This window comes from Leptinotarsa decemlineata, unplaced genomic scaffold (assembly GCF_025532065.1).
Source record: "Leptinotarsa decemlineata unplaced genomic scaffold, Ldec_3_MD MMD2_tig00000199_RagTag_RagTag, whole genome shotgun sequence".
NCBI lineage: Eukaryota > Metazoa > Arthropoda > Insecta > Coleoptera > Chrysomelidae > Leptinotarsa > Leptinotarsa decemlineata.
In genome coordinates, this window is record NW_027412544.1 from 1,513,925 (window position 1) to 1,539,803 (window position 25,879).

A 25,879-nucleotide genomic window follows, 5' to 3' on the forward strand; every position below is an offset into this window, starting at 1 on the left:
CCAATCACTTTTTTTCCAGTGCTGTTCTCTGGCTCTGCTATCCCACAAGCATAAGAAGCATTGATATTTGGTATAACCTGCCTGCTGACCCAAAAGCATTGTCAGTATTTTGAAGTCCTCACAAATCATCCATTGATGGTCTTGATGCTTAATTTTTTCCAGGATAATAGCCAAATCGTTATAATCTTCTTTCATATGCACAGAATGTCCAATCGGAATCGAGGCAAATTTATTTCCATTGTGCAATAATGCTGCTTTAAGGCTAGTCTTATATGAGTCAATAGGCGCCATTCAAATGAGTCATACTTTATATCAAAGCGATGTATGAGTTCTTCCACATTATTGCAGAAAACTAAATTTCCTTCTTTTGAGAAAAACTGAGTAAATTCTTTTTCTCGGTGTCTGTACCAGTAGAAAGAAGTGCCAGGTGATAAAAGGTTTTTATTTTTTAATCTAGAACCTAACAGTTCGGCTGCATCTTTTGAAAGACATAAATCTCTTACTAAATCATTGAGCTCACCTTGACAAAGTAGTTGAGGCCTTTCATCTTCGTCAAAAGATAAATCTGAGCTTGATTCACCCGGAGGAGGCAATGTAGCTTCGTCCTCCAACTCACTAGGGTATTCATCCAAACAGGAAGGTGGCTGCGGGATAGATATCTCGGAGCTATGGGGCACTGGACGTATAGCTGAGTCAAGATTAGGATAACTTATGTTTCTTTTGTTTTTTGAATTGAATCCCTTTACGTCAACTGAGCAGAAGTAGCAGTCAGTGGTGTGATTTTTTTGCTCACGCCATATCATAGGAATTCCAAATCGAAATGCATTTTTCTTTCCCTTAAACCACAAACGAAGATCTTCTTCGCATCTTCTACACACCTTATGCGGGGCCCATGGTTTATCTTGATCACCAATTTTTAATTTAAAATAGGCAAAATAAACTTTCCTTACAAAATCACTTATATTTCTCTGTTGACTTTTAATAGCGAATTCACCACAGATATAACAAAAACTGTTTGGAGAAATAACACAACCCCTTGTTGCCATGATTAACAGACAACAGCACTGTTCACTTGAATATCAGTATGTCTACTGAGAGCTTTTCTTTGTTTCAAGTGATATACACTAGGCGTCAATTGAAGGTATAAATGCAACTTAATATGCTAGAACTTATTTTGCGCCAAAATAACGGGAAAAGATTGTAGCAGAGAATAAAAAATGAGAAATCAAATCAAAGAAGAAATGATTACCGCTATTTTTCTTTAAAAATTATGTGCTTAAATTTTAGTTTGCATATAATTGTGTAAAAGTGTACGTCATTTGACTTGTCCCAACATGTTAAAACATTCCCTGTCTCACCAACAGCTCAGGTTGTTTTTCTCCATTATCAAATAAAAATCGAATAGGTTTATTACCAATGAACATAGATACTGCAATATACATAAAAACTTATGTGATATAATAATTTGAATATTTTTTCTGTTTTTGGGAGGTTAAAATCTGTAAGAAAATGTAAAAAAATCCTATGCAGTTTTTTGGTCGCAGACCTGTGTTATTTGTGCAAACTTCCTCGAGAATTTTTACAGACACGTTTCATTCGTCAGAAATCAATTGAGTGATTATCTCTGACAGTTTGGGACATTGGGAGAGGTGAATGTTTTGAATTTTTATTTGAAATTTATGAGTGAGAGAAAACAAGTAGTGGAAATTAAGAATGGTAGTTTAAAAGAAGCTCATGCAGAAGTTAGAGCCTCACAGGGATTCATCCTGGAACTTTTGCTCTTCATACTATTTGTGATTGATATGACACTAAGTTAAAAAAAATAGTAAATCTAATAATTCTATTCCGCTTGCCAATTCCTGTGCATATGAATTTCATCAATATCGTTTGAGAAATGGCTTGACTAAAAATGAAAATAAAACAGTCTATGAATTTTCTACGAAAAATACATGTCAGAATTTTGACAGCTTAGTGGAAGTAAATTTAAAATTTTCAAGAATCATTTCAGAAAATGAAATGACGTGGAAAAACACATTGATACCACTGTATGTAAACTGAGCTCGGTATTGTCCTGTGAACTCATCTTCTGGGAAGCACATTTCAGTAAAAAGTATTATCAGATGCCATGTTCGGAGTACGTAAACGGAGTATGTAAATATACTTATTCAGTTGATTTATAAACGATTTTATTTATAGCAGGGGAGCCCACGATGCAAAATGGCGATTTACTCGAGCGTCATTGAGACATATTAGGTTGCAAAGCTTAGATGATGAGAAGAAAAAAATGTTATATAATATATACCTTTTCATTGGTGGGGGAAGCGGCTATAGATTTTTAAATATGTAAAAAAATACTGTTGCATAGACATACTCGAGCGCGTCTTATATTGATAGCATCAATGTCCTACGTATTTTTAATAATGTTGGTATGTTAATTTGATCGTTTGTATGATGTGGGTGGTTGTACGTAAGGGTTAAAAATGAAAAAAAAATTTAATTGAGCGCGTCAGATTTTCTAAGGGGGTGTTAAGTGCACCAAAAAAAAGCTCTCATTCAATAATCTGACGATTTCGATCTGACGCAAACTCGCGGCCATTATTACAATGTGCAAAAAAAATCGTCATTTTGAAATACTCAGGCGCGTCAGATTAAGATATATATGGTTTATCTTTATGTTTTAAACGTGCTGTCTCATAATCTGACGATTACCTAGAGGGATTCGCTTAATCTGACAAAAACAATATTTTTTTTATTTTTTTTTTTCAATTCATTGAACTTAATTAATTGAAAAGCTCAGGAAATAGCAAGCAAATAAAGAAGTGTATGTTTTTTAAGTAGAATACTTGTATTTATAAGAAAATAATTTTTTTAAAATGCTCAAAAAAATTAATTTTTTATAATCAATTGATTAATTAATGAAGAAAAGAGAAATGAAACTTTCTATGTTTTTTACCACTTTGATTTGTTACTAACGTTACTACAGTTTCCTCCTATAAGGACATTTTCAAACTTATATATTGTATATATTATATATTGTATAAGTTTGAAAAGGTCCTTATATATTGAATAATTTTGAAAATGTCCTTATATATTATATAAGTTTGAAAATGTCCTTATAGGACGAAACTGCAGTAACGTTAGTTACAAATACAAGTGGTAAAAGACATAGAAAGTTTAATTTCTCTTTTCTTCATTATGATTTTCTACCACGTATTAACGGCTACATCCATCAATTGATTGATTACTTAATCATCATCTTCATCACGAACGAGTCTCTGTGATCAGCTGTGATGGCGTCATGGCAACAGAATTCAGAGTGGGGACGTGGTGAGAGAGTAATAGATAGAGAAAAAGTGAATAGAGAATAGAGGAATAGAAACTCGAAGAGGGAAATGTAGGTATCACACAGCTGCACGCATTAAATTTTATCAACGAATTTTTGTTATTTCGGCTTGCGGAAATCGTCAGATTATATATTTTTCGTTATCCTTGAATTATTTCCTTCAAAATAAAAAAAATTAGCTACGCTGTCCTTCCCTTTCTTTACGTCACTCTCAAATTGTCAGATTACTGGAATATACACTTTTTAGCAGGTAATTAACTCACCATACCTTAATATGACGCGCTCGAGAATTTCTGATGATCTTTTTTTTTACTATAGTCCGTTCATAATTTGTTGATAGCTCACTGCAAGTTTGACCCTCATTAGAGAACTGAAATACAGAGAGGACAGCTAATATGATATAATAACAAAAACCAAACTAAAACTGGCAGTTTAAGATGTTTTCGACTAACCCACCTTGTATCTGAAGAAATACAATACAGCTATAAAACTTTTAGTCCAATTATGTAGGTATTTTGAGTGAAAATGAGTGACCAGTGTCGTAGAGTATATGATTAAAACATTAGTTACTTTAAATAAATAAATATATTAATATTCTTAAACTGTAGGTACTGTAAACTGTATTTTTATTTTAAAAAAATTTCTTTATTTTATTCAAAAATAATAAGTTACTTGCAATTTGTAAAAGATACAGTTATTTAATTAATACCTATTTTTAAATGATATAAACTACGATTACTTACAAAACTATTCAAATTCAAAATAAACAGGATCATCTTCGGAATCCGAGTCGTCTTGCAGGTTAATAATTAGCGGTTGTGTGTCTACAGTCGCATCAATTATATTGTCAAGATCCCACATTTTTTGTTCTTCTTCTATTGCATGTCTTACTGCATCTCGCCAATTTTGTTCTGTAATATGTTGTAAAGACTCATATAACAATTCACGTACAGCTCGTATTTTATATGACATAGTTTTTCTAGCCACATAGCTTTTCATTTGTGCCCAAATGAGTTCAATTGGATTTAATTCGCAGTGGTAGGGTGGAAGTCTAAGGACTGTGATGTTTCGTCTTTCCGCCATTTTGTCAACTACGTATTTCTTGAACTTAGATTTGTGTTGCCGGGCAATTTTTAAAAGTTCTGCTTTAACCATTCCATCTTCGTAAGGCAGGGACTTATTCCGCAGCCAGTCAATGATATCCTGTTTCTTCCACGCAGTCGTTGGAAGTCTTTCAACGAGTCGTGAATGATAAGGTGCATTATCTTATACTATAATTGAGTTTGGTGGTATATGTTCAATCATCTGCTCAAAATACTCTTCGAAAACATCAGCCGTCATCTCCTCGTGATAGTCTTTTGTGCTTTTGGATTCAAATTCCAACAAACCATGCTTAGCAAATCCTTTTTCACTGCCAATGTGAGAAACTATTTATCTACTGCCTTTACCAGAGGGTGGGGAAATACCAGTAGGCCAACCTTCCATAAAGGCTTGCCTGGAGCTTGATATATTTTTATCTGTCCAAATTTTTGTGAGAGTATGACCTGCGTTTACCCACGTTTCGTCCTGATAGTAAATTGGCCTTCCTTCAGCCCGAAATTTTCGTATAGATCTTAGATACTTTCTTCTCCAACATATTATCTCTTCCCGGTCAATCAAAAGTGATTTTCAGTCTGATTTCTCCCACCGGAAATTTAATTCTTTTAAAACTTGCCACAATTTGGTTCGTCCGACATGAGGCAAATCCGGGTCGTCTCTAACTTCTTGTAAAATTTTGTATAAGTTGGGTATTTCTTTTTTGTAAAAAAATTCGTGAATTTTCCTTCGAATACCATTTTTGGCAAATTCATCAATTTCAATAGGTTTTCTCCCCCTCTTTAAGTATTCGTTTGTATTTGGGTTAGCTATACCTTTTTTTTTCTTTCTGATAGGAACCTATATATTGTTGACTCCCCTACGCCCGTCATGTTGGCACAACTCTTGATTATGTTCTGAACAGTGTTTGTGGGATTCTGATAAATCAGAGCATCGTGAACGTTCAAAACAATAGTCTTCTCTCTTGGTGAATAGACAGACTTACTGACTGTACGCAACAGTACCGGTGTAAAACTTGATGATGTTGATGATGATGACGAAGCCATCGCACGCAATCAAACAAAACAAGCAGGAACGAAAGGTACGTATATGTTTGTAGGAATATGAAAAAAAGTTACTCACGCACTGCAAAATAAATATTAGAGACGTTAATTACTGCCGTAGACGCCGAAACACCAACGAGCCGTAAATTAAATGCGATTAAAAAATGTACTAAACCAAAAATTATTTTCGTTCGTAACAACTTCACCCTTTCAAGGCAAGTTTCGAATATAAACTGAAGCTTTATATCTAATGAATAAACACCTCAGGAACCTCCGCCTATGATTTTACGAGTTTTACGACCGTTTTATGACTTGGGCCCTCATTTTGTGCTATCGACAAATTATGAACGGACTATAATCTGATCCTTTATTCCTCACAGGCGGCCTTATATATGGGCTCATATTTGGTGGAGGTACTTAATCGGGTACAAGGTATCCCCCTGTATATTAATCTGCCGCGCTTTAGTAAATCCCGAAATCCCCGCTTGGGCTCCCCTATTATTAGGTATATTCAAATTGTCATAGTTCCTCTTTTTTACTTATACTTGTATACAGATGTTAAGCAAAAAATGTGTCTTTAAAAAGCTTGTAAACACCTTCTCAGTGGTTTTTTTACACTCAAATGCACTTTTTTTTCAGTATAATTTGATGTTTATTCAAATATTCTGTTCCTCTTTGTAACCCTACCTAGGTTAAGACTTCTGTTGTAAAATCTGTTTTTCCGTTAACCAGCTGTCGCACACCTTCGAACGTCAACTCTCAGAAGTCGAAACTTGTGCGAGCTAAGGACTAACGAGGTCTTACCTTTCAACGTGTGATTCCTAACATGGGTTGGGCGATAGCAAGTGAAAATCGATCTTTTAGCCTGGGGCTCGAACCACCGACCAACGCGGCGGTCGATTTGAGTGAGTGAACAAAGCACCCACGTCGAACCGGCCGGCTACCGACCGATCAATCAATTTACATTATTATTTTGAGAATTCGTTAAACATAATCTACTAAAGTTATGTAATTGAAAAAGAATGTTCTTAAATTATCTTGCAAGCTATTTTTCTGAAATCATATTACTAATCTCAAGTAATGAATCTATTACCTGCTTGAAGCTCGATGATTTTGTTATCTTCGGTATTGTTGTTTGGATCATACAATGAAAACATAGGAAAACAGTGAAGCAATTTAGCTGATGTCAGGTAAATTGAATCACTTCTGATATTTTTCACAGTGCATGAAAACTCCAATGTATTATCATGTGAGATCAGAACATCTGGAGTGACCTGAAATAGGGAAAAATTGATTTCTCTATTTTCAAATATAAAATAATCGTTTTGATAACAACCAAATATTTTTATGAAACTTCATTTTATATTTCATAGGACAGAAAAAAAACAAGTATATGAATCAACAAGAAATTAATAAGTAATTACTATTATTGAAAACCAGAAATCAAAATTTGATTCTTAGAGATATATTATTTTTTGAGAGTGATGATTTCGAAGGTTTCTAAAAATTATAAGTTACCTACAACATAGTGGCAAAGTTAAATTAGGAGTATGACTTATCTGAAAGTAAGATAAAAATTCAGTATTTATTCCACTATGTAAAAAAAGGAAGGTCATAATCTTGATTTATCAACAAAAAAATATTTAACATTTCAACATAGCTTATGAAACAAACTCTATAAGTCCTTCTAAATTCAAACTGATTTTTCGCCATTTGTTAAAAATTATTCTTAAAATATATTAATTTTATTTTTTGAATATTTTACATTTTTTACATATATGGATAATATTTTTACCTTTATGGAATGTTTTCCTTTATTGTGGTCTTGAAAATAATTGTAGTTAAATCCATTTCTTTTTTGTACATCAACTACAATTTCTATACCATGTCGGTCTTTCACAAGGGCTTTCCTACAACAAAAAATATTCTCTGAAATGAATAATATACTTTTTTTTACCTTGAATATCAACAACTTTCATATCATTTTCAAATAGTTGGAAAATTATTAACGCACAATAAGTAGCTTTTTTTTTTTGCTAAACCATATATTGCTTGTATGTTTATTGTACACAAGAACAGTTCTTGTTGACAATAATATATAAAAATAGGTCAAGTAATACTTTCACAAAAATTATTTGAAATCTGTACAAGTAGAAATACTTATGTCTATAAGTGATAGTATTGAAACAAATCAAATCAAAATATCAATACCAAAGATCTGAACGTCAGATGAATTATAATAGGCGATTCAACTCAGTAATTTTTGTTTTTCACTTCTGAAAATGTTGTACCTTCTCTTTTTGATAAGTTATACAAAGAATCTTTGGGTGTGGGGATATGGAGTATCAGATTATTTTGAAGAGTGCTGTGGAAGATGTCGCTACTTTTATAATCAACTACATAAAATCTTATGATGCACTGTTTGGAACCTTTGGTCTAGTAATGAATATTACTGGAGTTTTTTCCCAACACCAAATCGTTATTTTTAACACCTCGACACGTGTTTCGATCACCAAGTGATCATCTCCAAAGAGGAAGATTAAAAACTGTTTTTTAAGGAAGATTAAAAACTGTTTTTTTATCTTCTTCTTTGAAGATGATCACTTGGTGATCGAAACACGTGTCGAGGTGTTAAAAATAACGGTTTGGTGTTGAGAAAAAAACTCCAGTAATATTACATAAAATCTGCCCCAGCAGATTTCTTTCTTGTTCGTCTTAGAGCACTTACGAAAACACTGACGTGTATACAAGGTGGACCAGATAAATTAGTTGGAACAGCATTATGTCAATTTCAGTCAAATCTGACGATTGGCACTTTTTCAATATGCCAAGCGGCAAACTTTATAAAGTAAATAATAAGATTAGTCATAACAATATTCATTACAATGTAGAATGTTTATATTATCATTTCAGAGCTTCTATGAGGATGGATTATGCACCATATCTCAAGTCAAAACTTATGCAGTTCAACCGTTAATTTCAAGTGGCAACACTCATGCACAAGCATAGTCATATTATATGTAGCTACTTACTTAATGCTAATAAGCACGAGTTCAAGTTTTTAGTATCATCCAATGAAAAGACTAATTGACATTAAATAATATTGATACTTTTTTATCAATGTAACCCTAATATATGTTGATGATAATTCTTACTCAATGAGAATTTTCAGAATTCCTACCTAAATTTGTAAATGATCATAATGTGTTCTATTGTATTTTTGCAGCAAGGCTTGTTGAATTTTCTTTAGTGTCATATCCTCTTTATTGATTAGAGAATAGTAAAGTAGTTCATTCAATCACTTGTAGTAACTTCACATTTATGAAAATGAAATACAAAAATGTTGGATAAAATAAAATAATTAATTACAAAATAATAAGAGTGATATTTACAAATTTGGTAAATAACATAAAAATCAATAAAATAGGTGATTGAAAGATGAACATTTGGTTTTCAGTTTTAATGAGATGTTCATTAGTTAAAGTTTCTGCCACTTCAATATGTTCAATGTGTTTGAACTGGTGTTAGAGAAAATTTTTGACAATAAATTTAAAATACGCATAATTTAATGACTTCATAGATGCGAATTGAGTAGTTTTCTCTGACAATATATAGTATAGTACACAGAATTTGACTTGTGTCAAAAAAAAATTAGATGAATAAAAAGAGTATGACAAAGATCTTCAACCCTGCTTTGTCAGAATTCTTAAAGGCTTTTTCTGACACCTAAACTGAATTAATTGCATGATCCCAAATCAGAATATCATATGGAATAACTGACTGAAATAAAGCATTATGAATTATATGGTAACAAGTCAGTAGAAAATGACTTCAATAAGAATCTCTGATCATAAGCTGATTTCTGCATTGTAGGCTGGTTAAGACTTTGTAAAAACATAATGAAATTGTATCATCTGTAACTGATGAACATTTTGCTTTCAATAAATTGCAAAGATGGTTGCTATTGAAATATAGTTCATTGATATTAATATAGTTCGAGGAAATAATGAGTAGAAAATGCAGTACCTAGGTCTAACTATAGACCGCAAGCTTACCTGGGCCAAGCACATCGAATCCGTGAAGACTAAAGTGAGTGCGGGGATGTCACATTTGTATCCTCTTCTCAATCGCAAGAGCAAGCTAAGTCTCAAAAACAAAGTCTTACTTTATAAGACTGTGTTTAAACCCATGATAATGTATGCCTCAGAAGTCTGGGGACATACAGCAAAAACACACGTCGAAATTCTGGAACGAGTCCAGAATAAAAACCTAAGGATGGCAACAAATGTTCCGTGGTATATACGGAACGTCAACATCAGACGGGATCTGAATCTCCCAACCATTCGGGAGAGTACACAGTCCCGAAATGGTTTTTGAAATTGCGGAAACTCATGAGAACCTCCTAGTCAGGGCCGCGGTAGATTACGCTATCGACAACCCTTCCGAGGTCACTGGCTAGTGACCTCGGAAAGCTACGAGTTGAACAGAGTTCAACAAAGAACACGGCGGCGAGAATTAGTCTCGACCGTGCAACGCACGTCTCAGAGTCTTAACTAAGCCTATATATCACAGGCAGAGAGCACGAAAGAGTCAGGGATTTAAAAATCCAACTCGATTTATCAGAAGACAGGCATTCTGTGAGTAGAAAATGCCACACTCTTTTTATTCAACGTTTCTGATTTACTATTCAAATAAATTGAATAATTTATCTTACATCTTAAATCTGTTAATTTCAGGAAAGAAGTATCAAAGCATATCTTACTGTACAAAGTTGTGTCACTATCCTGATGTAACAGAAATACTTTCAAACAACAAAAACAAAATGTATGACAAACAAAAATGAATGAAGTTGCAAAAACAATTTTGAAATATTTCAATTTAGAATACAAAAGCCGTTACTTGGAGCAGAAGACAAACATTGTTCAATATAGATAACAAATTAATATGCTTTTAAAAAGATAAGAAATATATTGAGTGAAATGCTTTAATGACCTTCAAGTTCCTACTTAAGTATTGTTTTCAACCTTCATTCTTTTGGGTTGGGGATTCACAGAAATAACATTTTCCTACCAACAACTGATTAGACATACATCTTACAAATTACAAAAAGAGTAAGAACATTGAAAAAGTATATTAGCAAAATTGATGCTGACAGGTATCTGAATAAAAACTCCCACCACCGGCTACGTCAAAAGAGAGGGGTAAATAAAACGTTAGTTGAGTAGGCTTGACGCAACTGTGAAACTGAAAGTCTCTTCGAGTAACTTGGTTACCTGAAAAATGCCTTCAAAGGAAATGAGTATACCGAAGTTAAATTCAAGCAGGCAATACGATGCAGGAGAGAATGAAAAATCTTTTCTCACCTACGTTAGAAATATTACAGATCCGATTGGGATAATTCTGGATAAACATAATGTAAAATCAATATACAGAGCAACGAAAACCATCAGTCAGAGAGAGTCTCAAGTCAACTAAGAACCCTAGAGAGCCTTTAGCAACACTGGGGTATAACATGTTATCTCATTGGAAAAAAACATAAATACCTGACTAAACTCAGAATTACTATTCAACAGTATATAGGGAGGCGAAAGAAATTCCTAAACAGATACAATTGCAATGGAAAAACAAAGAGGGGATTAACATAACAAAAATATCTGGCTACATTCTGAATTACACACAAATCAGGTCATTCAAAATGATAATAAGAGGAGCTCAATCTATTGTCCATTGTGAATATGTTAATTTTCATCATTTCATTTTTCTTTATTGTAGACTAGACCATAATAAAGAAATGTCATCTGCAAGCAATGAACATTTTGTTTATTTAGTGAAACTGCAAACATCATTAAAGTGGATATAGTTATTTGATATTAATATTGTTGTAGAGAAATTTCTCACATTGTATATATATATATATTCATGTATAGATTGGTTCCTATAGTCTATTTCAAAAGAGTGTAGAGTAATAAATCATGAAGTGTCATAAAATTTGCCTGAATTTCGTTGTCGTCCATGGGCGTAGGCAAATCTTAGGATTATTAAACTTAATAATTAAAGTAAATTAAAAATTACAGACATAGATAATAATAAAAGGCCATTTTTGGGAAGTAATTTGGTCTAAAACTAAGTACCTACATGTATTTAGGTAAGTAAAATTTCTTAAAAAAAGATTAAGATTAATTTTAGTGGTTCTTGTAAACTTATTTAATATGCAATTTGGGTTCATATACTTGAGCATGATTTCTCAAAAAAGGGTTAACACTTAGTTCCGAGGTGCCATGTCATTATAATAATCCCTTTTTGACCCTGCCCACCAATCATGCAATACCTATTAAACCCAGGTAATTAAGAAAAAGGGTTTAAATATATTGTAATGGTGTCTTAAACATTCGAGTTATAATAGTAATTGTTACTACACCAATTAAACATACAGTGATATTGTGATATAGAAATAGTGAAAAAGTTATAAAATGGGGACATTTACTCCAAAGAAAAGAAGTGTAAAAAATTCTCCGCTATCTGTTTGCGAAAAAGTTATAATTTTAAATGTATATGATTGCATAAAACACGATCACCCTAGTTTGTCTGTGCAAGAAAGTGTTGAGCGATGTGCCCGAATGACTGGAATTGGACAGTCCACGATTTTTAAATTACTGCGAGAAAGAAAGATATCAGGCCAGGTAAGTCCATGCAAGAGAAAATCAGGAAGACCAATAAAAATCTTAGATGAAGACACCAAATGTGACATTCGAAGAAAAGTTCATTCGTTTTATTTTAAAAAGGAAATACCCACTCTTGAAAAAATATTTATCGAGATAAGCCAAGATAACGATATTCCTTTGATATCCAGAAAACTTTTATGGAAAACTTTAAAAAGTATGAATTTTGCCTGGGAAAAGCACAATCGAAAGGCACTATTACTGGAAAGTGATGAAATTGTTTGCTGGAGACGAAAATATTTGACAACTATAAAGCAGTACCGCAGAGAGCAAAAGAAAATTTTTTATCTTGATGAGACGTGGATAAACGAAGGTTATATAGTCAAAAAAATGTGGCAAGATAAAAATATAACAAGTTCTCGCCAAGCTTTCATAGAAGGCCTTTCGACGGGTATTAAAGTGCCTTCGGGAAAAGGGAAGAGGCTTATAATTGCTCACATTGGAAGCGAAGACGGATTTTTAAAGACGGTTTGTTAAGCTTTGAGTCGTGCCGGACGGGAGATTATCATGAGGACATGAATTCGGATGTCTTCGAAGACTACTTCGGGGAAATGTTAAAATTTCTTTCAGCTGATTCGGTCGTGGTTATGGATAATGCAAGCTACCATTCAAGGCGCTTAGAGAAGGTACCAACTTCAGCTTGGAGAAAGCAAGAAATTATTAACTGGCTGTCAAATAAAGGTATTCAGTTTGAGACGAATTCAGTAAAGAAGGAACTACTAGCCATAGTAAAACAACATAAATCTCGCTTCATGAAATATGCCGTAGAAGATGTAGCAGAAAAGTATAAAGTAACTGTGCTGCGCCTACCGCCATATCATTGCGAATTAAATCCTATAGAACTTATATGGGCACAAGTTAAAGGATATGTTGCAAGGCACAATACCACATTTAAAATGAAAGATGTCAAGGTATTGTTTGATCAAGCCATTATGGAAATCACATCAGAAAACTGGCAAAAAGCAATCCAGCATGTTTTAAAAGAGGAAGATAAAATGTGGGAACTGGACAACTTGGTCGATCAGGTGGTTGACCCTATAATTATAACACCAGGGGATGATGACAGTTCTTCGGATGAAGACTATACTGATGTAGAATAATTTAATTGAATTGTAAATATACTGTAGCGGGATAAGCAATCTGGACAGAGACCAGTGTATCAGTGACAGTGACACTTTTGCTTAGGTTAGGGTTTAGAATTAAGGGTAGTCTGAATAATTATTTTCTCGGAAGGTTCTCGAAAATTGTACCTAGTAATCTCTAGAACATTCAATTAGGGTATAAATAGAGTGTTGTTAAACGTTAAGGGAAGTTCACAGTTTTAGTATTGTTCAAGTGTCAAATTGTAATAACGTATCCAGTAAAGTTCTTGTCGTTTTTGTGAATAAATTGATTTAAAGTCCCCACAAGTGTTTCAATACGTAAAGTTCGTTCGTGTGTGTTTGTGAGTATTTCCCGATTTCGGTTCGTATATATTTTATTGTTACATTTTATATTTTTTTAATAACACTGTTCTGCTGTATTAAATTTTTATTTCCTTTAATATAATTTTTATGAATGCATATTCTTTTGGCAATTATCCCACTAGCGCGCCTCTGGCTCAGTATTTATCCGTCGATAACAATGGACAAATCCCTTAAAACAGGGTGATACCTACCTGCTCTTTATGAAACGACATAATTTTGCAATGCGGACTAGGGAAGTGACAGAATTTATTGACGGATCACCCTGTAGCGCTTTTGAATACTTAATGAGATTTTATTACTCTACACTCTTTTGAAATAGACTATAGTAATGTTCATGACAGAAAATAACTTTGTTAGAAAATAAAATTTGTAATTTGTCACTGTTTTGCAATTTGCACAATAAAAGTTTTTCAAGTTCTAGTACAACAGTTCAGGTGAATAATGAATAAGAACACTGTCAGGTAACTACTTTTGAATCCTAAAAACAAATTTTATGAATACAGTCTTTTCATTTGCCATTTTTAGGTAATATTCCTCAAACGATTTCAATGAGTTATTTTGAGTATCAATCAAAATGGTTTAGTGACTGTATATGTACAATAATTCGAAATTGACTTCTTTCTATATATGATCTACACCTCTTTGTAAAGAGTTTATTTTGGAAGTTTTCCCACATTTTTTACATAAAGATAGGGAAGTAGAAACCTTTCTTCCCCAAAAACTTATCTCTCCTAAAAATATACCATCTTTTGTTTGCAATATTTTACATTTCTATTGCACCAAATAGAAATGATTTTGAACTGTCAACAAAAATAGTTGGAGGGCAAAAAAATTTTGGAAGGTTTTTAATTCTTCATACAAATGCATTGAAGTTTAACAGAAGGCAAAGGTTCAATATAGCCTTCAAAAGAAATTGGTATGCTTCAAGATTAGAAATATATTGATTGACATTTGTCACTTATATACACCAACTTATCAAATTATTAAGTAGATAAGTATTGTTTTCAATTTTGGGATCTTATCTTGTTGGGGATTCACAGAGATAAGTTATCAATCAACAAATAATTCGATATTGCAAACTACAACAAAAGTAAGAACATTACAAAAAAATCTATTGAAACAGCGGAGCCTGAATGTGTGTAATAATAATGCAAAATGAATCTCAATTGTAAAAATACAGAAGGCTGGTATAACAGATTTTTCTCATAAATGACAAGAAAATGTTTGAATCTGTAGAAATTTTGAAACTGTTGAAAATTTCAGCAACTGTTTAGTAAATGAATGAATGTATCTACTACTTGAGAAGGGAAAAACTGTAAAATACCTAGTCAATTGATCAGTATTTCATGATCTTTCTTGAAATAATAGATATTGAAATAGTTAACAATACAAATAATACTCAATAAGTATACAATGTGTCTAGGATAAAGAGGGTCAGTATGATAAAATCGGAAATCCGTAAAAGATGTAAAGTCGGTTAAGTCAGGAAAAAGTTGCCTATTTCAGAGCTCATTTAAATGACATTTGAAAATTTTGTAAATTCCGATTATGTGTGACATACCAGTGAAGTTGTCGCCAAAAAAGCAAACTTGGTGATTCTTGCTAAATAACGTCCATGTTGGCCCTCCTTATCTTGGACAGACAGTAGGTATATAAGGTATCAGCAATATTTCAGCTTAATATCTGTTTGGGTGACGAATTGAAGTGCACTCATACCCCAGTCTTGAGTCTCAAGTTGCAAGTCAATAAGTTGTAAGCAGTTGGATTTTGGATCATTAATTTCCATTGGCAACATACATGCACAAACATAAATATTATATATACTTACTCCAAATATCTATATGCAGGAGTAGTGAGACTTACATAGTAACAAATGAAAAATATGAATTCTTATGACTTGGAACTTGTACTCATTTTTTAGTAAATATATTTAAATAAACAATGTATTCACCTGTATTTTGACCACTCGAAAAGCAAGAAATTGAATCTGTGTAAAAGAGAATTGTTATGCAAAGGATCATCATCATGGTCCAAATTGCAGACTTGGCAATGCTGAAAAGACAGAATCACTTATTAAATATACAAGTATAATTAACCAAATTCGGGGACTTACCCGTGCATGTACGTCAGTCATTTTCTGCAGTGATAGTTTTATGAAACAGTGTTATATCTGAAAATAATTAGTTTTATATTTATTTCACGTGGTAACTTAATAATTCTTAAATGGCTAAGTGCAACAATGAATCATCAAAGTTCCCTGTAATGAAAGCGAATACCTATTGACCGTTTGATAACATTATTGCTATTCGATAAGATAAGATGGTATCCAATAATCAGAACCATATTCAACTTACTGAAAATTTGAATAAAAACAAAACAAACCTTCAAAATTAAATTATTCTTAATAAATTTCTCACTTTGAACAGCCGGCGTCATTAATTTAAAAATAAATCAAACATAGGAAATAGCAAAAATATCCAAAGTACACACACAATCGCAAACTCACTAAACGGAAACAAAACAAATCACAAAACAAAACAATGCTGTTGCAGACCCAGTACCCAGTGACGTAATTATCTCTCACTCTCTCTCCTAATTTCAATGGCCGCAGCTTCTCATTCGCATTTGGCCAGACTCCTTCTGTCTATATTGAACAGAAGCTTCGTCCGGGGGCGCAGTTGTCTTGCACGAGGCAATGCTGCCACCCTGAGTTTTTTCACTCACTTTTTCTCTAAAAGAAACACTTCTATTCTCGGGAGGCCTTCGGATAGAATAACACATCTATAATCAAACTGACGACCCCGTCGACATCCAGCCTGGTTACTGGCGTAGGGGGCCGCCTGCCCTCTCAATATATATATATATATACATATTTATTTATATATATATATATATATATATATATATATATATATATATATATATATATATATATATATATATATATATATATATATACATATCTGTGTGGGACATATATAATAATAGGTTTGCATCTGTCACCATAATCCATATCAGAAATTGTTCTTACGATGCGTTTTTGTTGTTCGCGTCATCTTCGTGTTCATCAGGTTGGAGGCCAGCTCCCCTTGTAGCTAAGTTTTGTCAGAGGGACAAATGGATGCGTTTTTGGGCAATAAATATACTTTTAAAATCTCTACCTCATCCCCCCATGACATTATATTTGAGAAATATGCGAATATGTCATTGCAAAATATATACTGCTCAAGAGGTTTTTTTTATCTGCAAACAAGTTCATCTGCTTAATTGCGAAAAATGCTGCATTGAGTTTCTTGCAAACATCATCAATATACAGATCCCAATTCATACATTCATCTAACATGGTACCTAGAAATTTTACATCATGTGGCATTGCTATTCCATCATCGTTATTTCACCTTGAATGTTATTTTTTCTTCCTGGGCAACATCTTGCATATGAATATTTTGGGATTTGATTCGTCACATGGTACTGTGACTCAGTGGCCAGACGTGTGATCCGCAGTAGGAATATATGTGAAGTGACACTTTCAGTCCATATTATCATGTCTATGTGTAGATCACAGAACAACAAAATAAATACAACCCTTTCATCTACTTCTCATGGAGTGGCCTAAGCTAATGAAGCTAGCCTGCCAAAAGGTTCACTGCTTGTATTAAGGTTCTTGTGGGCTTGAAGAATGGAAATCGGTTGAAAGTGACTCTTTGGGATGCGGGATGTAGAGGGTGGTTTGGGTGCTTTGTTCACTCACTCGAATTGACTGTCGTGTTGGTCGGTGGTTCAAGCCCTAGTTTGAATGATCGATTTTCACTTACTATCGTCCAATCCGTGTTAGGAACCACACTTTTAAAGGTAGGACCTCGTTAACTTAGCTCGTACAAGTCGTACGACTTCTGAGGGTTGTCGTTCATCGGGGTGCGACAGCTGGTTAACGGAAAAACATATTTTAAACAGTTCCTTTGTAAAGTCACATTCTCTTGTAATCGGCAGTTCATCTCTTTCAGTACTTCTGCTTGAGGCAAGGATATAATTCACTATAACGCGCTTGATGTAGACAAATGGGTCGATCATTTCTTTTCTATGCTGCAAGGTCATCCGCCCTCTCATTGCTCGTAATATGCATATGAATGACAATCCACATTAACTCAAATGCTCTGCCACTTTCAATATCTTCCAATATATTCGTTTCGTTTATATAAACAGAGATGTATATACAGTGGTGTAGCGACTCATTAGTGTAGAATTTTCGTGCAAATCTGTAGACAATATGGCTTACTTGAGTTCATTTACGCGTGCCGCTATCTTAAAAGAACGCTAGATATCCAAAACAGACACTTGTGGGCAATTTGACGATTCATCATCGGCAATAGTGATGGGCATAATCAAATTATTTTGATTATCGAATCATTGGTAATCGAATTGTTTGAATAATTGAATTATCATTCGTTGAACTGTGATTTTTACTGTAAACTAAAAACAATGTTTTATTTCATTTTTGTACATTGAGAATTCACTCATTTGAGTTTTTGAATTCATTGTTCATTAAGATGTTTGAATTTTGGAATGACGTGTCATTTCATTAATTTTTGAGATAAATCAGTGCTGACTGTTTTTTATTGGCTTTCGTACTAGGTGTATTTTGTTGACATCAATCTCATTTACAATATGTAGAACAGTTGTGATTTTAATACAAGCAATCGAGAAAAGCTATATGTTATAGATTGAGTTCTGCGATGCCAATAATGTCAAATTAATTTAAATTATGGTCATTATTATGAATAATGAAGCAATGACCATATAATCAGAAGAAGAATTATCTTGATAATCGATTAGATATCTAAAATTATTATTGTCGAATTATCCGTTATTTTTATTTCGAATTATCCCATCATTAATTGGCAACACTGATTACAATTCTCAATCTGTCATATATATATATATATATATATATACATATATATATATATATATATATATATATATATATATATATATATATATATATATATATATATATATATATATATATATATGTTAACTCGAAGATTCTCACGGATAAAGTATGATGAGCTGTTTTCTCGGGTTTCGCTCCGTGTTCTGTGTATTTTCTCCTCATAAGGATTATTTTCACAACGTTTCGGCAAAGTCTCATTTGCCATCTTCTGGTGATGTCTGGTTTTTTCAACTAGACTGATTACTTCGAACTCTGTGTCTCAATTTATAGGGATGGATGTTTCCCTTTACCTGCGTTGCTGCCACTACCTGTGTTTGTTCGACTACCTGTTTTGGTCTTATTACCTGAGCTGCCTGTCCTGTCTCTGTTATTGTACCTGTATTGTCATGTACCGAGTTTTGCCTCTGAAGTTGAGCGGTCTGATTGCTTGTGCGAAGTGATAAAACGGATCTCCATGTTGATGGTAATCTTTGCGCATCATCCCTCTTGTTCATATTATTAGGTCGTTTTTCAATTTCGATTGCCTCTCTGATTGTTCGTGAGTAAAAGTTTTCGTTGCTTGCTAGCATTTTTGTGTTGTCGAAATTGATGTTATGTCCTGTTTGAAGTACGTGTTGGAAGAGAGAAGACGTGGTGACTTTTCCCTTCACTGCTAGTTTGTGTTCATCTTTGCGAATGTTGATTCGTCTGTTGGTCTGGCCGATGTAAGTCCTGTCACAATCATGGCATGGTACTTCATACACTCCTTGTGATTCCAGTGGTATCTGATCCTTGGGATTACGAAGCATGGACCTTATTGTTCGTTCTGGTACGAACGAAGTTGATATGTTATGTCGGTGAAGAATTCTGCTGATTTTATCTGTTGTTCCTGCAATATATGGTAGTGTGGTTGTTATGACCGGTGTATCTCGAGTTTTTTGTTGTTTCCGTGTGGTCTTGGCAGCCGCTTTTATACTTCTTTCTGAGTAGTTATTCATTTGTAGCGTTGTTTCGATGGTGTTCAACTCTTGTTGTCTGTGATCGTTGTCTGCCAGCCTCCTCGAACGTGTAATGAGTGTTTTTGCCACCGCGTGAATTTGTTTTGGGTGGTGGTGTGAATTTGCGTTTAGGTACCTGTTCGTGTGTGTTGGCTTTCGATATACCGTGTGACCTAATGTTCCGTCTGGCTTTTTTATAATCAGTACATCGAGAAATGCGAGCTGGTTGCCTTCTTCAACTTCTTTCGTAAATTTAATGCGTGGATGGATTTCATTCAAATGATTAAAAAACCTGGACAGTTCCTGGTGACCATGAGACCAAATCACGAAGATGTCATCGACATACCTCAGCCAGAGTTTAGGTTTCAAGGGTGACGTTGCTATTGCTTCGGTTTCGATTTCTTCCATAAAGAGATTGGCAACAACGGGTGATAGTGGCGAGCCCATTGGTGCCCCTTCAATTTGTCTGTATCGTTGGTCGTTATAGATGAAGTAAGTGTTTTTGATGCAATGTTCCGCCAATGTGATGATATGCTCTTCCGGTTTGTATTTCTTTTTGATTATTTCTAGTGCCTCTCCGGTGGGTACCTGGGTAAATAACGAGGTTACGTCAAAGCTGACAAGGATGTCGTCCGGACTAACGGTTTGTGTTTTCAATATGTCTATGAGGTGGTCGGCATTGCGCACATATGAATCGACCTTTTCCGCATGTGGTTGAAGTACATGAGCAACGTGTTTCGCTAATTGATGCACTGGCGAACCTACCGAGCTCACGATTGGCCTAAGTGGTGCCCCTTCCTTGTGGACTTTGGGGAGTCCATAAAGTTTAGGGCACTTGGATGATTTCTCTCTTGGAATCAGATGTCTTTTGATTTCGTCGTCGATAGGAGAATTATTGATGGCAGTTTTTGTGGTTTTCTCTAGATAGGTAGTTGGATCTCTAACTATTTTCTTGTAGGCTGGATCCTCTAGTAGTTTCATCATTTTGGATTCATAATCTATGGTGTTTAACACTACTGTTGCATTGCCTTTGTCTGCTGGTAGGATGATGATATCCTCATTCTCTCGTAGATTTTTCAGTGCTTGGTATTCTTTATGGGGTATATTTCTGGTCGGCGGTTTTGCATTTTTGAGTACGTGTGCAATGTCCTGTCTAATTGACTCTTGCGTCTCCTTGTCGTCTATTCTATTCAGGGCTGATTCTACATTGCTAATTATATTTTCAACCGGTACATTGCATCAAAAACACTTACTTCATCTATAACGACCAACGATACAGACAAATTGAAGGGGCACCAATGGGCTCGCCACTATCACCCGTTGTTGCCAATCTCTTTATGGAAGAAATCGAAACCGAAGCAATAGCAACGTCACCCTTGAAACCTAAACTCTGGCTGAGGTATGTCGATGACATCTTCGTGATTTGGTCTCATGGTCACCAGGAACTGTCCAGGTTTTTTAATCATTTGAATGAAATCCATCCACGCATTAAATTTACGAAAGAAGTTGAAGAAGGCAACCAGCTCGCATTTCTCGATGTACTGATTATGAAAAAGCCAGACGGAACATTAGGTCACACGGTATATCGAAAGCCAACACACACGAACAGGTACCTAAACGCAAATTCACACCACCACCCAAAACAAATTCACGCGGTGGCAAAAACACTCATTACACGTTCGAGGAGGCTGGCAGACAACGATCACAGACAACAAGAGTTGAACACCATCGAAACAACGCTACAAATGAATAACTACTCAGAAAGAAGTATAAAAGCGGCTGCCAAGACCACACGGAAACAACAAAAAACTCGAGATACACCGGTCATAACAACCACACTACCATATATTGCAGGAACAACAGATAAAATCAGCAGAATTCTTCACCGACATAACATATCAACTTCGTTCGTACCAGAACGAACAATAAGGTCCATGCTTCGTAATCCCAAGGATCAGATACCACTGGAATCACAAGGAGTGTATGAAGTACCATGCCATGATTGTGACAGGACTTACATCGGCCAGACCAACAGACGAATCAACATTCGCAAAGATGAACACAAACTAGCAGTGAAGGGAAAAGTCACCACGTCTTCTCTCTTCCAACACGTACTTCAAACAGGACATAACATCAATTTCGACAACACAAAAATGCTAGCAAGCAACGAAAACTTTTACTCACGAACAATCAGAGAGGCAATCGAAATTGAAAAACGACCTAATAATATGAACAAGAGGGATGATGTGCAAAGATTACCATCAACATGGAGATCCGTTTTATCACTTCGCACAAGCAATCAGACCGCTCAACTTCAGAGGCAAAACTCGGTACATGACAATACAGGTACAATAACAGAGACAGGAGAGGCAGCTCAGGTAATAAGACCAAAACAGGTAGTCGAACAAACACAGGTAGTGGCAGCAACGCAGGTAAAGGGAAACATCCATCCCTATAAATTGAGACACAGAGTTCGAAGTAATCAGTCTAGTTGAAAAAACCAGACATCACCAGAAGATGGCAAATGAGACTTTGCCGAAACGTTGTGAAAATAATCCTTATGGGGAGAAAATACACAGAACACGGAGCGAAACCCGAGAAAACAGCTCATCATATATATATATATATATATATATATATATATATATATATATATATATATATATATATATATATATATATATATATATATATATATATATATATATATCTGTTTAAATCTGTTTAAAATCTGTTTTTCTGTTAACCAGCTGTCGCACCCCTACGAACGACAACCCTCAGAAGTCGAAACTTGTGCGAGCTAAGGATTAACGAGGTATAATACCACAGAATATCGGACCTACATTCTACATTCTGTATTCTGTGATATAACTCATTAATCATTTATTATAGTTCATCAGTTCATCTTTCATCTGTCATTGTTGTATTTGTATTCGCGTTGTATGTGTATTGTTCATCCGCAGTCTTGACCCATTGATGATTGACACTGCGGTATTTCTATTATTTTGAAATCATTTCAATTCTTGATTACTTGAGCCTCTCTTTTTATTGTTTCTACAACAATATGGGCTGTGATGGAGGTACCATTCCGAGAAGAGATGAACTTGTAAGAGTGAAAAAGAAACCAGAAGCCAAGGATAAAGATGCTGAATTGGCCTTTAGATGGAGATGTTGTACAATTAGTCAGGAAATTCTTCAAAAACCTATTGTGGTTTGCCATTTGGGAAAACTTTACAGCAAAATGTCTCTTATTGAAGCTTTGCTGGACAGAAATTCTCTACCAGAATCCTGCAAACATATCAAGTCCTTGAAAGACGTTAAAGATTTAAAATTAACTGAAAATCCTGAGTTCATGAAAGATGAAGGAAAAAAAGATGGCTCTTTGGATCACAGAGCAGCTCCTTATGTTTGTCCAGTTCTCGGACTTGAAATGAGTGGAAAATTTAGATTTGTAGCTGTTTGGTCATGCGGATGTGTATTTTCGGAAAGAGCTCTTAAAGAAATAGGTACCAAAAACTGTCACAAATGCACAAAACCATTTGAAGATGATGATGTAGTCGTTATTAATGGAACTGACGAAGATCTGGAGTTGATGAAAAACCGAATGAATATAAGGCGACAAAAAAATAAAAAAAACAAAGAAAAAAAGATCAAAGTAGAAGACACTAATGAAGGTATGAGTTCAGAACCTACGACTTCTAAAGGAGTGAAGCGACATTCAAACCTCATAAAAAATGAAGATAGTTCAAAAAAATGCAAAAGTTCTGCAGAACCTTCTACATTGTCAAAAATCGGTAATGTTGTTTCTGTGGGAACGGTAACTAAAGCAGAGGAATTGAGAAAAATGAAATCTGATTATAGTGTAGCCAAAGATAAGCAGGCGAGCAGTGTTTACAAATCTCTTTTCACCAGTCACCAGTCCGAGAAAGACCAAGGTAGAGCTCATTGGGTCACATATAATCCGTTTTATAATTAGTTTATAATATTAATGATAGTGTATCTCATTTTCATTGAATCCTTAATAAACTTTGCGTAGTGTACTAGATAGTTTTGCTGAGTATTTTCAAAATGTATGTGTACTTTGGCATATTGTATATTTCTCTTCTCAAGTACTCATTGGATACAAGTTCGTTTTCTCTATAGGAACGTAGGACCTTAAAAGATCTGTTATTTATACACAAAGTCTTGGTAGGTGATCTAAACTGTTCTATTGTATACTTTGTTATTCAGAATTCCAGTCAAAGCAACATGGAATCATACTACTAGTGATGGATATTTCAACCCAATATCACAACTCATGTGGCTCGGATTTTTTTTAACTGTGGACTCAGGATAGCTTTGCTCAATTGAAAATATTCTTTAACTTTCTCCCCGTAGCACATACTTGACTTATTTTTCTGATTGACTCGGCCGTTACTTGATAAAGATCCATAGTAATTTCACAAACTACACCGGAAATGATTTGATCTATACAAAATTAATTTTCGAAAATATCTCAACATGTTTCATTATCACAGTAGCTTTTTCGTAGTAAATAAACTTACTAAAAGTGCATTCTTTACTCTAATTTTAAATACCCCACATAATCACCAGTGAGAACTACTTACTGAGGTACATACTCAATCATAATTACCCAAAGCATCTTATCAACTCTTATATACCTCAAGTACATCCTCAATTATAATTACCTAGCCCATATTATATCAATTCTACATCAATAAACTAGGATAACATGGGTTTCTAAGAAAACAAGTTCATTAATGGTGATCTATATTTTACTGAATGACCAACTGGATTTAAATAGATAACCATTACTGAACTTGGTTTTCTTAGAAACCGACGTTATACGAGTCTTCGTAGACATATTATTTTTTGATAAACTACACCTCACGATTTGATCTCCACAAACTTCATTTGAAAAATATATATCACAACATGTTTCGCTAACACAGTAGCTTCATCAAGTCATTTGAATCGCTTGATGAAGCTACTGTGTAAGCGAAACATGTGATATATATTTTGAAATAAAGTTTGTGGAGATCAAATCGTGAGGTGTAGTTTATGAAATTACTATAGATCTTCAAGTAACGGCCGATTCAATCAGGAAAAAAACATTATTATTGATTTAGAATTGAGAATCTAGGTAATTATGATTGAATATGTACCTGTGCACATAGTTCTCGCTGATGATTACGTGAGGTATATAAAAGTTAGAGTAATAGAATTAATTTTCAGTATGTTATTCACTACAAAAAAGCTACTGTGATAGTGAAACATGTCGTGATATTTTTAAAAATGAAGTTTGGGAAGATCAAATCGTTTCCGGTGTAGTTTGTGAAATTATTTGACTTATATTGAATTTTTAGGTTAGGTTGAATTTGTATCTATTGTATAATGTTTATGTAAAAAGGAGTCTATTTCCCATACAAATAAATAAATGAATTACCAGTTTGTTGATCTTCAACCTAAAAATTGTGGATGTTTTGAAAACTAAACGCCAGATGTATTTGGTTTGTACCGATTTTTTCAAAGCTTTTGACAAAGTATATCATATATTTGTTTGTTTTCTGACTTAGCTATGTCATGGTTCAGAAGTTTCTTAAACTATATTACCAAATACAACAAGTTGAAATTGAAGGTGTTATATTAAATATAAACCAGCGATCTCGTAGGGTGTCTCAAGATTCTCACTGTACTCGACTTTAATTTTTGGACCACTTGAAGTATATTGCGGTACAGGCTCCAAAATGTTTTGCAATCATTGTTTAGGAAGGCAAAGTTCAAGCATCAAGAATAGTTTACCTTCTATTGAAATCATTCAATACTAGATTATGGCTCAATAATATGGTCTTCATTTAAGACACTCTCAATATTACTTCAGAAAGAATTCAAACAGGGCCGGCTGATACATATAGGCAACCTAGGTGGACACCTCTGGTGCAAAATTGGGATTTTCTTTTATTGTGGGATTTAAAAACACTAAATGAAAGTTTAGTAGTTCTAGAATTTTGTTTTATTCAAGTTGTGTTAGCTAAGCAAGAAGAGTACCATTAGGACTTTATTATTTTTAAAAATATCACATGTTTTGTTATCACAGTAGCTTTTTCAAAGTGAATAATATACTGAAAGTTTATTATTTACTCTAATTTTTATGTGCCCCATGTAAAATAAAGTTTGTGAAGATCATATAGTTAGGTGTAGTTTGTGAAATTTTACACAAGCATATAACATCCATTGCGTTCACAACTGGAGTTGTAACATAAGTATTCAAATGGATCAAGA

At 34.1% G+C, this 25,879-nt stretch overlaps 3 protein-coding genes across 3 annotated transcripts in view; 1 reads left to right on the forward strand and 2 right to left on the reverse strand.

Annotated features, from left to right (window-relative positions):
- The window catches only part of LOC111509531 (putative helicase mov-10-B.1), a 40,078-nt gene extending 23,882 nt beyond the window's left edge, over positions 1 to 16,196 (reverse strand). The window contains exons 1-5 of the mRNA XM_074172779.1: positions 16,049 to 16,196; positions 15,780 to 15,836; positions 15,618 to 15,718; positions 7,277 to 7,391; positions 6,575 to 6,755 (exon numbers count right to left, since the gene is read on the reverse strand). Of these exons, the coding sequence (XP_074028880.1) occupies positions 6,575 to 6,755; positions 7,277 to 7,391; positions 15,618 to 15,718; positions 15,780 to 15,800 (418 nt within the window). The 5' untranslated portion in view covers positions 15,801 to 15,836; positions 16,049 to 16,196. The remainder of the gene's footprint in view (positions 1 to 6,574; positions 6,756 to 7,276; positions 7,392 to 15,617; positions 15,719 to 15,779; positions 15,837 to 16,048) is intronic.
- Positions 16,197 to 18,126: 1,930 nt separating this feature from the next.
- On the reverse strand, positions 18,127 to 20,855 carry LOC141481519 (uncharacterized). Its single transcript, XM_074173141.1, has 3 exons — positions 20,851 to 20,855; positions 19,944 to 20,807; positions 18,127 to 18,136 (listed from the first exon to the last, which is right to left on the reverse strand). Exons 1-3 carry the CDS (start codon positions 20,853 to 20,855, stop codon positions 18,127 to 18,129), a joined length of 879 nt encoding a protein of 292 aa, XP_074029242.1.
- Positions 20,856 to 22,503: 1,648 nt separating this feature from the next.
- LOC111509572 (replication termination factor 2) lies at positions 22,504 to 25,048 on the forward strand. Its single transcript, XM_023165337.2, has one exon. It carries the CDS (start codon positions 22,662 to 22,664, stop codon positions 23,571 to 23,573), a length of 912 nt encoding a protein of 303 aa, XP_023021105.2. The 5' UTR covers positions 22,504 to 22,661; the 3' UTR covers positions 23,574 to 25,048.
- The last annotated feature ends 831 nt before the right edge of the window (positions 25,049 to 25,879 follow it).